Genomic DNA, 12798 nt, shown 5'->3' with positions numbered 1-12798 from the left:
CGAGAGTTACGTGACTGATTTTGAAGTGTGATACAAGTTTTATTACACCAAATATTTTAATTGTGCTGAATGAGTTGCCTTGAATATGAATGGATCAAAATTCTCAGAAGGCAAACAGTGGGAAGAGCAGTTTTAGAGATATAATTCTTATCAATTATTCTATTGTCCTTATTTTAGCCTGTGTTTCCCCTGTTACCCTGTGTTACCCATTACATAAACTAGCCCCCCTGCTAGTTTGGGGGTTACACCCTCCAAAAGGCCCAAAAAAGGTGGGGGCTAAAGATGTTTCAAATATTTGGGGGGACTTAATGTACTTGGGGGGGAGCTGAAATCTCATTATTTAATGTGGGGAATGAATACTTTTTTAATGGTTGGCTTCAATTGCTCAAAATTAAAGCTCATGAAGCTGAAAATTTTTGCCTGCTGTGAAATATTTTGATATAAAAATGAGCAAAATATTTAATTTTAACCTTTGAACTGCAACACAATTTACATTGAATAACACTTTTTTGTAGAAGAAACTTTTAAAAGTGTTGCTAGGGTCGTAAGCCCTGGGGGCAACCAAAAATTTCATAAATCTTTGAGGGACTTTAAAACTCAGGGGGCCTAATCTTTACCTGGGACCTAAACCTAGAGTGATGCTATTGGCCATTCTAGTAACAACATAGAATATATACTGTTGTTGAAAGATTTTCAAGCGTTTTAATCAAAATTGATTGAATTGCTTTAAAACTCAATTCTTGAAAGTGACTGGTCGAATTGATTTAAATCAGTTAACTTCGATAGATTCGAACAATTATTTTCAAAGGTATTAACAATGGAAATGGAGAAACAATAATTTTTGACTTCTTTTTGTTACCCATTTAAACAATTTTATTTTTAGTAGATATTGTGCAAGTTATTAAACGTATGAAAATATTTTGAAAAAATGCCAGGAGGAAAAGCAAACTTTGAAAGACTTCTTGGTAAGCAGAATTTATTTTTTGGTGATATTTCAAATTAAGTTACTGCAAAGATTTTAGTACCTTTAAGGTAACGCAACAAAATTATAAAATTCTGTAATTTAAAGCTCAACTACTAAATTGTATTTGAAAGTGGGCCTGAAAACACTGAAATAGCATAGCGTATATTTCACAAAAGGAATCTTTAAACATTTTTGTGGGTTTAATTTCATGAGTCAGAAATATGGCATAAATTCAAGAAAAATGCAAATACAAATTTTGTGAAAATGCGAAATTAAATCTTGCAAAAACTAATCCGGTTAATGTTAAACTTCTCATGAGGTTTTCAAACATGATTTTTTTTGGGTATCTTTGTTCAATATACATTATGCATTTTTAGTTACTTCACTAACTTCAGCAAACAGGAAAGTTTTAAAGTCCTTTTGACTTCTTCTTTGTGATATTTATAGATGCTGCCACAAGTCAGATGCTTTTGGAGCCAAACTGGGTTACCAATTTAGAAATTTGTGATTCAGTTAGGCAAAATGATGTAACGTAAGTTTTGTTGTTTTTTGATGCTATTAAAACCCTTATATAATCAAAGATGTTGTTAAAATATAATGCTTTTGAGTATTTTCTATCTACCATATCCCTTGAATATTTTGATTATCTATAATACTGCAAGCTTGTTGTCAAGAAGAAACAGTCAATTTTCAAAAACTATGTTTTGATAAAACCTTATAAAAGAAATTATCTGAAAGATTGTAGATGGGGACTCACATTATGATAATATAATGAATCAACTTAGCTCTTCTTTCTTTTCAGGTCAAAATATGCATTACAGGCAATTCGGAAGCGAATGAAGGACTCCAATCCTCATGTTTGCAAATATGCTTTAGTTGTAAGGATACATTCTTATTTTTCATTTCCCAAACTCTTGCATATTAAAACTTTTAAAAGAAGAATTTGTTCTCGGAGGTCTATTATTATTATATATTAATCATTTTATTAAATGTGACCATAAGCGATTTTAAAAGAAAATAATATTTTTCCCATTAAGCTGGGTCTTGTTTATGCTGGCATTGTAATCAAAGTAGCTGGTAGATTGCCTGCTGACATAAGGTGGAACAAATAAATATAACAAGAGAAATATATTTTCAGGTTTTAGAGACTTGTGTCAAGAATTGCGGAGAAGCTTTTCACGAAGAACTAGCAAGCCATGAGTTTATGAATGAGATTCGTAACTTAGCTCAGGTACATTTTGTGTGTTTTCTGGAGGACATTTACTCTAGCAATCAAACTTAATTTTATTATCAAGCTTTATAAAATTCGAGGAATGTCAGCTTTGACCTAAATTAACCCTAAACTCAATCAACCCTGGATTTGAGTCATTTTTTTTCATTTTTTATTATTATGCTGCTGCAAGGATCAAGAGTAAGTGGAGCAATCAAGTGAGAAAGAGTGGCGCCCTCCCCTACCTTTGGGTAGATAGCTATCGGAAGAAAAGCCTTTGGGTCGCCTCCGACTGCGGTCCCAGACTTACTTATGCTGCTGCAAATTGCTATATTTTCACCTTTTAGTTAAACTATGAATTTATTGATTGGAGTCACAGCTTTTATTAGGAGAAAACCAATGTATACTTAACAAATAAATTATGTGTTTACTTTTAGACTGGCTCAGCCCCAGTTAAAGAGCAAGTGTTATCTATGTTGCAAGCTTGGAATCATGCTTTTCGCAATAACACAAAATATCAGCCAATTCTTGCTACCTACAATCTAATGAAAATGGAAGGTTAATATTGATTTTCTACAAAAACTTTTTAATGGTATTACTCATTGAAATGTATTAACCTGTTTTTCAGTAGACATGTTCATGTTTAGCTGACTGTAAAAACTTTAACCCTTTTTTCATGGTGGTGAGGAAGCCATTTATATGCCTATGACCAGCGGCAGTGTCGAAATCTTTCTGATTTTACTATTGATTTACCTTGATCACCGCAATGTAGACAATTATAACAAAGAATCAAAGTTAGTAATAGTAGTATAAAAGAAATAGAAACTTTTGAGGTTGTGAAGAAGAACCCTTTTATTGTATGTCTTATTATTGGAGATTCTGTTTGTTGTAATTTGCAAAGAACTTGTTAGTTGTTTTAGCGGGGAGACTGTTGACATTTTAAGCCTCCCCACTTTTGAGCAAAATGAGATTCTTTTCTCAAATTCCTAGCGAATTTTATCTTATTTTGAGCCTTCAGCCTCCCCGCTTTTATGGTTGTTCCGCCAGGTCTTTTGTGAAATTTTCTTTGTACTTTTTTTAGGATACAATTTTCCGGCAATGAGCGAGAGTGATGCTATGTTCTCTTCAGATACTGTAAGTCCTATCTTAGTCATTTCAGAGAGAATCTAATTTGACAGGAATTTAATTTGGTGGTCAAAATCTGTTATTAAATATACAGAAAACCTATTTATAGGCCATGAGTAGCAAAAAAATTGGGGAATGTTTGAAACAAATTAAATTTGGCTCAACCACATTTTTCAAAGTAGAAAGAAAATTTACCAATTAAACCAAATTCTATTTATAAACTTAAAACATATCTGTTTTTGGTGATTTAGAAAGAAGGGCTAAAATTCAATAAAACTTTCCCATCGGTGCCAACCATACAACCATGGCGGCGCCTCCTTAGTCAGTTTATCCTGGCTCTATCACTTTCAAAGTGAAGCCACGACCCCAGTTTATTATTTTATTAAGTGTTTTTAAATAAATTTAATGTTTCAGGCACCATCATGGAAAGAAGGTGACGTTTGTCATTTGTGTCGTGTCAAATTTGGAACGTTTACCAGACAGGTATGTCCTGACAAAATGTTTTGAACCAGGGGTTTTTCTAATTGACTAAAATCAGCTAAGTTACATATTTTCCACCATTATGAAAAAACATTCGATTTATGTAAAGGAATTGCCTCTTCAAGTTCGTTTTCTTCCCTTTAAGGCTGGTCTCCACTTTTGCGCGATATGAGCGAAAACTTTTGACGTTTTTGTAAGGTCATTGGTCGGTTGAAAAATAAAGCAATTCCATTGGTCGAAATTGACGTAACAGATGAAAAAAGTAGAACTTCCTTCAACTTTTTTTTGTTCGCGCGAAACTTTTTTATGACGTAATCTTTTTTATGACGTAATCTTTTCTTTAGGCAAAAAAGGTTAAGGAAAAAACTGTCGCCCATTTCGTGCGAAAGTAGAGGCCGGCCTTTATAGCAATATTTTGATAAGTTACATAGCTTTGGAAAAACTTGAAAGACCTTCGATATGGAAAAAAACTACTGATAGTGGGATTATAAGAACTCCTTGCGAAGGTGTTTTTTCTAACACTCCTATTCCAAATTCCATAATTTAAAAAAAATTCATTGTTTTCTTATAAGCTAGTTAGGTCATTTAAGAACGAGCAATATGTGACTCCCCAAACGATTTAAACACTCCAACTTTCCGTTACTAAATCTAGCCTTTTCACAAAATGTATCTTAAAGACTACGAAGTAGCAGTACTACAGTGAAGCCGAATCTGTCTCTTAATGCATAATTCTCTTCATCTCATAGCATCATTGCGAAGGGTTTTTTTTAACACTCCTCATTCACCAATTTAATAAAATTCATTGTTCTTTTATATATGCTAATTAATGAAGAAGCAATATTTCGCTTGAAAATTACCTTTAGATACTCCACTCTACTTTCAATTATTAAATCTATCCCTTGTTTATTCTTTCGAACAAAATGTATCTTAAAAACTACAGAGTAACAGTATAATGGATCTGAATCTGTCTCTCAATGCAAAATTCTTTTCATCTTTTAGCATCATTGTCGTGCATGTGGTGAGGTGTTTTGCAACTCCTGTTCTTCGAAGAAGTCCATCATCCCAAAGATCGGTATTGAACGTGAAGTTCGTGTCTGTGATCCATGTTTCGATGAAATTAACCCAAAGTAAGCCCTGCTCCTTTTATATCTATGATATGTATCTGATTTATCAAGATCGTTTGTGGCCTCTGGGGGAAAGAAACCTATATTTTACCATCTAAAATTCTTAAATTTTGAGCGTTGATTGAATTTAACTACCTACTTTTTTATTTATTCTCGCCTACGTTTTAGCAAATAGTGTATCGAAATAAATTTATATGAATTTAAGAGTGTCTTTTATTTATCTTGGAGATTACTTTGAAGTAATTTTTGTGTAGTTGCAAGTTACACATGAACATTATAATGGTGTAAAGTTTTGTAACAATTCATGATTTAAACCATTGCAATGTCTTCTGGCACTACGTCACGTACCCAACAGCTAATTGGTTGCAAGTGACTTATTGACTGATTTTACGTCACTTATAACCAATCAAATGCTGGGTTTATGATATCAAAAGAAAGTGCAATCAATGGTGCAAATTCTAAATGATGCGAAAAAATCAACAAAAGCCATGCAAAATGAAATTTTCGTTTTTTTCTCGTATATAGTGCTTCATCCAACAACAGTGGTGGTGCTGCGGCGTCTGGTAAAACTGATGCTAGTGGTGGTGGTGGTGGTGGTGATGATGAACTACCCGCTGAATATCTCAACTCTGCTCTCGCTAAAGAACCACAAGTAAGATTTAATTTCAAAATATCTTCTTAAAAAAGCATAAATAATTTTCTTTTAAAGGAATTATCAGATGATTTGGCTTAGAGATACCTTTTATGGCTCAGAGAGATATCTCTAGATCTTTTAATCCATTTTTTTCCAAAGCTGAGATATTTGACTTTGAAACCTCCAAAAGTGAGTCTTTACACAGTCTTTACGTTGAATTTCTATTGTTTTCAAGTAAAAATTTGAAAATTCAAAGTCGAGTATCTCAGCTTTGGAAAATAATTAGGTCAAAAACTTGGGAGGTGTTTCTTAGGACCATAAAAGGTATCTCTAAGCCAAATATAAAAAATCATCTGATGATCCCTTTAAAGTTTCTTTTCTTTTGATAGGGAATATTTTATACCGAAAGCAGCATACTGAATAAATTTTGAATGCAAAACCCCATATTTTCTTCAGACTAAACCAAAGATCAATGAAAACGAAGCAAAACAGCAGGAAGAAGACGAATTACAATTGGCTTTGGCGTTGTCTCTCAGTCAAGAAGAAGCTGCCAAGGTACCTTATCGACCCTTTTTTACGTCAAATTCTATATTGAGTTCACTCTACTTTGTCACAAGAAAAAAAGATCAAACCAAATTCTGTTTATAAACTTAAAACAGAGATCTGTTTTTTGGAATCTAGAAAGAAGGGCTAAAATTTGATAAAATTTTCTTTTGAAGAAAATATATCCAGTTTAGCTTCTGTAGAGAATTATGAGATTAGTTTTTCTATTAAAAATACTTTCCCTTTGTAACTTCACATTTACAGATATTTTCGAATTTGGGATTCGCGTGCACACCTAAACCCCGGGGGGGGGGGCACTCTATCTGAAAACGACCATACGTTCGACCCAAAATTTGGCTTCTAAAATCGGACCCTTACAGTGCAGTGAATTTCCATGAAAAATCATACCCTTACAGTGCACTTTTTCAAAATTTCTCGCCCGTAAGGGCGAAAATTTTTGAAATTTTCCAAGAAAATGTGGAATTTTTCCTCCAAAATTGACCAATTTTGTGCCAATTTTACCAAAAAATTGGCCTTTTATCACAATTTCCTACCCTTACAGTGCAGTTCAGTGCAGTTTTGTAATTTCCTACCCTTACAGTGCACTAGCTGAACTATGAAAAACCTACCCTTAAGGGCCGAACGTCTGGTAGGTCATTTACCTTGAGTGCCCCCCCCCCCCGGGACCTAAACTAAAAGGAAGAATGCTCCCTGGTGTCTCTTGCTTTTGACTTACGGACTGGACCGTGAAAAGACTTCATTGATAAATAACATTCTTTTTTTCTAAACAGAGTCAAAAGAAGAATTGGAGTGCACCAGCTGCCATCTCTTCGGCTCCACCCAGTATGAGCCACACACCAACCCCATCACCTTATCAAAGTTTAGGGGGTTCAGTATCTGAAGTGAAATCGTCATCCACTTCTCCTTACTCGTCGCCTTACAGTTCTTCCGTAAGTAATTTTAATCACATCAATTTATCGTGGTTACACCACAGATATGGAGCGATGGCCAAGTGGTCAAAGGCGTCAGCGTCTCAAATCAGAGATTCGCAGTTCGAATCCCCGCTCCTTCCAATGTTCCGTTCAGTTCATAGATAGCCGAGCCGGCTGGCCGTGGACCCCGTGAAAACAATCGAAGGACTGTCGAAAAGTCTTAGATTACTGGGCTATCCACGTAAAATATCGACTCTATCTTTCTATCTATCATATTCCTTTACACACTAAATAGTTATATGCAAACAGATATCCCGTAAAAGCGTGTCCAGTTTTAATGTCGACTAGTCTGCCTGTTGTTTTTTATTTTACGCTGTATTTTTCGAACGTTCGAATCCTGCTATTGGCAGTCAAATATGATACAAAATGGCGGACTAGTCAGTTCAAAAGTTGGACACTCTACTATTATTATAAGAATACTGATCTAGTCAAGTAGCTAGAAGTCAGTTTTTTTGACGGCGAACATTTTTTGGCGGCGAATTTTTCCACCGACGAATTTTCTACCGATAACGTAATTTCTCAATTTCATGCCTGTGTGGCGTGGAGGTCCGTTAAATGGTGTTTTTAAGGTACGAAATGCCAAGTTGTCTGACTCTAAGGTGTTAACACCACAAACATTGCCCATTGAAGACCAATCTTCTCTATAATCTTAGATAATTTGACTGTTAATTTTACTGGAAATAATGACCAGATCTATCTTTGAGCCTTTTTCACTTAACAATAAATTTCTTCCCTCATTTGTGATAGGCAAGACTAAACTTCATTTCCGATTTTATAGATGACGAGTTTGAGCGAGGCAAGCAAAGGATCAAGTGAGGTAAGCAATATATTTTACTTTACTGTATCTTTTCAATGTACATAATTAACGGCTTTGAAATTAACACGCAAACAATTAACAATTTTATTTTCTTTTTCAAAGAAAGTACGGCTGATTTTAATTAAAAGGGTTTTAATTAACTCGAAATTTCTTAATTCGTGTTAATAACATGTATTCTCGTGTACTAAGATGAATTGTATATTCTCCATGAAACATAATCAGCCGTACTGTTAACATAGGGGTTCAATTTTTCCTTTCAAATCTGTTGAACTTTATTTCATGACACTTAAATTTTGAATCCAAAAATTTTATCATGAGTAAATGAAAGCTGTCGTTCTGGACCCTCTGAACATCTCTATCGTCTACTTTTACAGCTGGACAAATACCTTGATCGCTCCTACTGGGAGAAAAAGAATCAAGAGTCCGCTACTCGAGCGCCCTCAGCGCCCGTTGTCATGGAAACACAACAGCCGGCCGCCCAGCAACAAGTGATGACCAATGGTGACGTATATGCTAGTGTTCCATACCAGACTCCTCAAGGTGCAATTGCTGATGTTGTAGTCGAGGTATTTTCTGTTTACTGTTTGTTGTCATTTTGTAGACCTAAATTCGTAAATTCATGAAAATGTAATTTAATAGTTTTGGTCCGATCTTTTAGTTATATTACTTAATACTATTATTTGATAACTATATTAAGGTTTCTTTGAGTGAAAAATTTACACCAAAACAGTCTTAGACCTTTAAAAACCCAAAATTTTCTTCGTTACATAACATTTTTTGATACTGGTTGGAAACCAACTTTCTAAAGGAAAATGGTGAAAGGAAAAAGTGCATAGAAAAATCCCCGACATTTTGCCCCAATTTGGGTAAGCCACCACGCACTGTCCACATAACCTGTCTTATTATAAGGCAACCCATGAAAATATTTTTTCTTAGGATGAGGTCGAAGATGAGAACGAGCGTTTCCAATCGGACGCATTTGTAAACACTATGGAGAAAAGCATCGATATGTTCGTTCAGCAGATGACCAAACTACAAACTAAAGGAAAGCATATTGCCCTCGATACATCTGTGCAGGTGGAACATTTTACTCGATTAATTCCTTCATGGTTTCTATTGGGTTTTTCCAGATAGTCCGTGCCCCCCTGTTGAGGATATCGGATATCCAGAGGGTTAACGATTTTAGTTCAAAAGTGGATATCCAGGGGGTTAGATATCTACAAGGAAGCGGATATCCAGAGGGCAAAGTGTTTTTTCAAGTAAAAAATACGATATCCAGGGGGTAAGCATCTTTATAAAGAGAGGATATCCAGGGGTAGAGCATATTTTCAAGAATGTCTATCAGTGTCTTTACTAATAAAGTAGGATATCCAGGGGTAAATTTTTGTCTCCCTTGTGTGACCCAGTATTTTTTGGAACGTCTTGTTTGATTTTTTTTTCGATTAAAGGAAGAGCCCTTACTCTAATTTCAAAGTATTTTTTAGATAAGGCTTGAGGGGTGGTATTTAGCCAGATGAAGGGTACGAGTATGTGCCGCCCTAAAATGGGTCTTTTTTGAAAAGAAAAAAGGCAAAATGAGTTTTTTAGGTTAGGTTAACTTTCATGATTTCTTCCATTTTGTAAGAGAATTGAATAAGGAATTGCATCTTCAAATTTAAGAGTTTTCACTTGAGACCACCTTTTCGATTGTTATTAATTTTCTTCTCATAGTCGTTGTTTCATTCGTTGAGTGCGATGCATCCGCAACTGTTGCAATTGATTGAAGACGAAGCTGAAAGCAAAGGTAAATCAATTTGTATGTATAAAGTTAAAATAATAATCTGATCTAGTTTAAAAAAGCTACTCCAGCTCTGACTTCACCGCTCAGAATTCGATACTCTCTTCTATTCTCTCTTGTCTTTCTCTATTTGTATCTTACCCTTTTAAAAATGGTAGAGTGACTGAAACGATTCGAAATAAAACCTGCAGTTTTGACGCGCAAAATCGAGTGCAGTTAAAGCGCTGATCCAGTACAGTCAAGATCTAGACGGATGAAAACACTCTAATTACAAAAATTAGTCTAGACTTATATACTCACTTTCTTTTCACTTTATAGCCAAGTACGAAGCGATGCTACAGAAACTGGCCGTCATCCGTGAAGCGCGGGAAACTTTAGACGACATGCGCGCCCAGCATCAGGAGAAAATGCGACAACAAGAGTTGGAACAAGAAATGTTAAGAAGAATGCAAATGGAACAGAAATTGGAGTTAATGAGACAGCAAAAACAAGAGTATTTGATTATTTAATCTTCCTCTCATCTTTTCTGTAATAGTCAATTCATAAGTCATAATCATGAAACCGACGCTTTCTTAAACAATCTTCAAGGGGAATTGGATTTTCGTCGAATAGTAGAGCGTCGAATAAGAGAGTGTCAACTGTATTTGATTATTGTATTTTCTCCTTTCCTTTTTTTCCGTAATAGACTAAATGATCATATTTACGAAGCTAAGATACGGTCAAAGCTAAGATATGTTAGAAAGCGCCTAATTTGCTTATGCCATAACTTGTTATTCACAATAATCGACAAAATACCGTAAGAATTACTGTATGCATATGAAATGAAAAATAGCTGATTCTCCCTGTTAATCATTGTCTTCTAACTATATATTGTTATTGTCAATGAATAGATACTTGGAATATCAACACCAATTGCAACTACAACGCCAAGTTGAACTGGAAACTTATCAACGCGAGAAAATGATGCAAAAACAAGTTCCATTCAATGGTTAGTATAGAACCCCTTTTCTTTCTTTTTTTGAAACAGCCAAGGAAAGCAATTACATAGTTCAAGCTCACCCAGCTTTAGCCTTCCCGAATTTAGTCGATTTAGGAAATTGCAGTCTAACTCCGTATGAAGTTTTCTCTTAATTCAGAAGGGTAGAGGTCCTTCCACTTAAAAACAAAACAAAACAGCTGATCTGCAAGCCTTTCTCAAGCATTGTTTCAAATAGTACATTTGTTATTACTTTAAAGCTCGTGTATTTCAAATAGTTCTTGGTTGTTTCAACATCCAATCTAAATTTTTAAGACTTCTTTAAAAGTATATTTTAATTTATATTGATTTTTTTCATTTTAGGCCCTATGGGTATGATGCCAGGCTACGGAGCTGGTTACCCTATGGTACCACCTGGGCAACAACCCATCCCGACAGGTTACGCTGCCCCTGATTCTCTTGAAGGGAACATTGTTATGCCTCCTCCTTATGCATCATTAACGAAGCAACAACCAGGTATGCAGCCAGCACTACCCACTCAGGATTTGGCAGCTTCCCAACAACCTGGAGCTGGATACCAATCTGCTGCTATCCCCAAGCAGCCTCAACAGCCACCAGCTGGTCAATGGAATCAACCTCCTCCTCCTCCCCCCTCATCGCAACCGTCAGCTATTCCCAACCAGAGAGTACCAGCTCAGCAACCAGGCCAGCAACCAATGTCTCTGCCACCTAACACCCAACAGATGCCTCCCCAAAGCCAACAGCAACCACCACCTCCAATCCCTCCTAACCAACCCCAACACCAGGCTCCGCTGCCAGCATCTCACCCTTATCATCAACAACCTCCGCCAGCTCAGCCCCAACGACCAGCCCAGCAGACTCAACCACCACCACAAGGACAGTTTCAGCAACCTACCACACAACAGCAAGCACCTCTTGCTCAACAACCGAACCAATTTCAACAACAACAGCCTCAACAATTCAACCAACCACCTCCTAATAATCAACAAAATATCCCTCCGCAACAACAAACCCCACAGCCTCAACAAGTACAACCTCCAAACCAACAGTACCAACAACCTCAACAACAAATGGCTCCACAGCACCAGCCACAACAAACTCAAATTCCTCCACAACAAGTCCAACAACCTCCTCAACACGTCCCACAACAAGCGCAACCACTTCAACAACAAGTCCCACAACAAGGCCAGCAGCATCCTCAACAGGTTGCTCATCAGCCACAACAACCGCCGCAACAACCGCCACAACAAATTCCACAACAAATTCCACAACAGCCACAACAAATTCCACAACCGCCACAACAAGTTCCACAACCGCCACAACAAGTTCCGCAACAACCTCAGCAACAATATACTCAACAGCCTCAGCAGTATGGTGGTCAACAACCACAACCCCAATACCAACAGAACCCTCAACAACAAGGATACTACGATCAGCAACCTCAACAACCCCAACAACAGGCTTACGAAGAACGAATGAGTGCTAACATGAAAGATTTACAACTCATTTCTTTCGATTGATCTGTAATCCGATACCCCATCAACAAATCCGAATCCGTCCACAACAATTTCCAAATTCACTTAATTCAATGTTTAAAGTTTTTCATGTTTTGTTTAAAGTTACTTAACTTTGCCTCATTATGGAAGCAAACGTTTGATTTGTGTAATGAATCGTCTCTACAGATTCGTATGTTTGCTTCAATCTCGTAACTAAAAAAAACATGAAAAGCCTCTCTGCCACGTGTGGATTTGTTATGGTAGATCTGCATTAATGAAGATTGTCATATAATCACAAGACTGTCTTATTTAATTTATTGATAATTTTTTGAGGCTTTTCATATTATTAAGTTCGGATCCCTGTTGAACTTCGAGTTTTCCCTGACTTCTATTTGCCTAACTTAAATGTTTTAAACATTTTCATGACTGAAACTGAAATAGTATTCTAACCTTACAATATGTTTGAGTAATCATACCTTAGCTATTAATTATAATTTTAATTATTTTTTAAGTCGAAATTTCTTTTTTTTATTCTTTTTATTTTTAATCTAAACTTTATTTAAAACTATAATTTCGTCTCTTTGTAACAATCTAGTTCTTTTGTGTTCTCAGAATAATCAGCTTAGTTACTTTTCAAAT

General features: G+C 35.9%; 1 protein-coding gene across 1 annotated transcript; it reads left to right on the top strand.

The window, feature by feature from the left end:
* Nucleotides 1–875: 875 nt before the first annotated feature.
* On the top strand, nucleotides 876–12794 carry LOC136815250 (hepatocyte growth factor-regulated tyrosine kinase substrate-like). Its single transcript, XM_067071693.1, has 18 exons — nucleotides 876–965; nucleotides 1412–1496; nucleotides 1767–1842; nucleotides 2103–2195; nucleotides 2612–2732; nucleotides 3256–3308; nucleotides 3714–3782; nucleotides 4779–4906; nucleotides 5429–5555; nucleotides 5994–6092; nucleotides 6872–7030; nucleotides 7851–7889; nucleotides 8264–8455; nucleotides 8826–8966; nucleotides 9600–9672; nucleotides 9985–10159; nucleotides 10557–10654; nucleotides 11006–12794. Exons 1-18 carry the CDS (start codon nucleotides 929–931, stop codon nucleotides 12181–12183), a joined length of 2943 nt encoding a protein of 980 aa, XP_066927794.1. The 5' UTR covers nucleotides 876–928; the 3' UTR covers nucleotides 12184–12794.
* The last annotated feature ends 4 nt before the right edge of the window (nucleotides 12795–12798 follow it).

Source organism: Clytia hemisphaerica, unplaced genomic scaffold (assembly GCF_902728285.1).
Source record: "Clytia hemisphaerica strain Z4C2 unplaced genomic scaffold, Clytia hemisphaerica genome assembly, whole genome shotgun sequence".
Classification (NCBI taxonomy): domain Eukaryota; kingdom Metazoa; phylum Cnidaria; class Hydrozoa; order Leptothecata; family Clytiidae; genus Clytia; species Clytia hemisphaerica.
Note: the sequence above shows the minus strand (reverse complement) of the source record. Positions and strands in the feature narration are given on the sequence as shown.

Coding starts and splice junctions, on each gene's coding strand:
- LOC136815250 (XM_067071693.1), top strand. CDS start 929: ATGCCAGGAGGAAAAGCAAACTTTGAAAGACTTCTTG. Junction 1,497..1,766: donor GTTAGGCAAAATGATGTAAC/GTAAGTTTTGTT, acceptor CTTTCTTTTCAG/GTCAAAATATGCATTACAGG. Junction 2,733..3,255: donor CAATCTAATGAAAATGGAAG/GTTAATATTGAT, acceptor TACTTTTTTTAG/GATACAATTTTCCGGCAATG.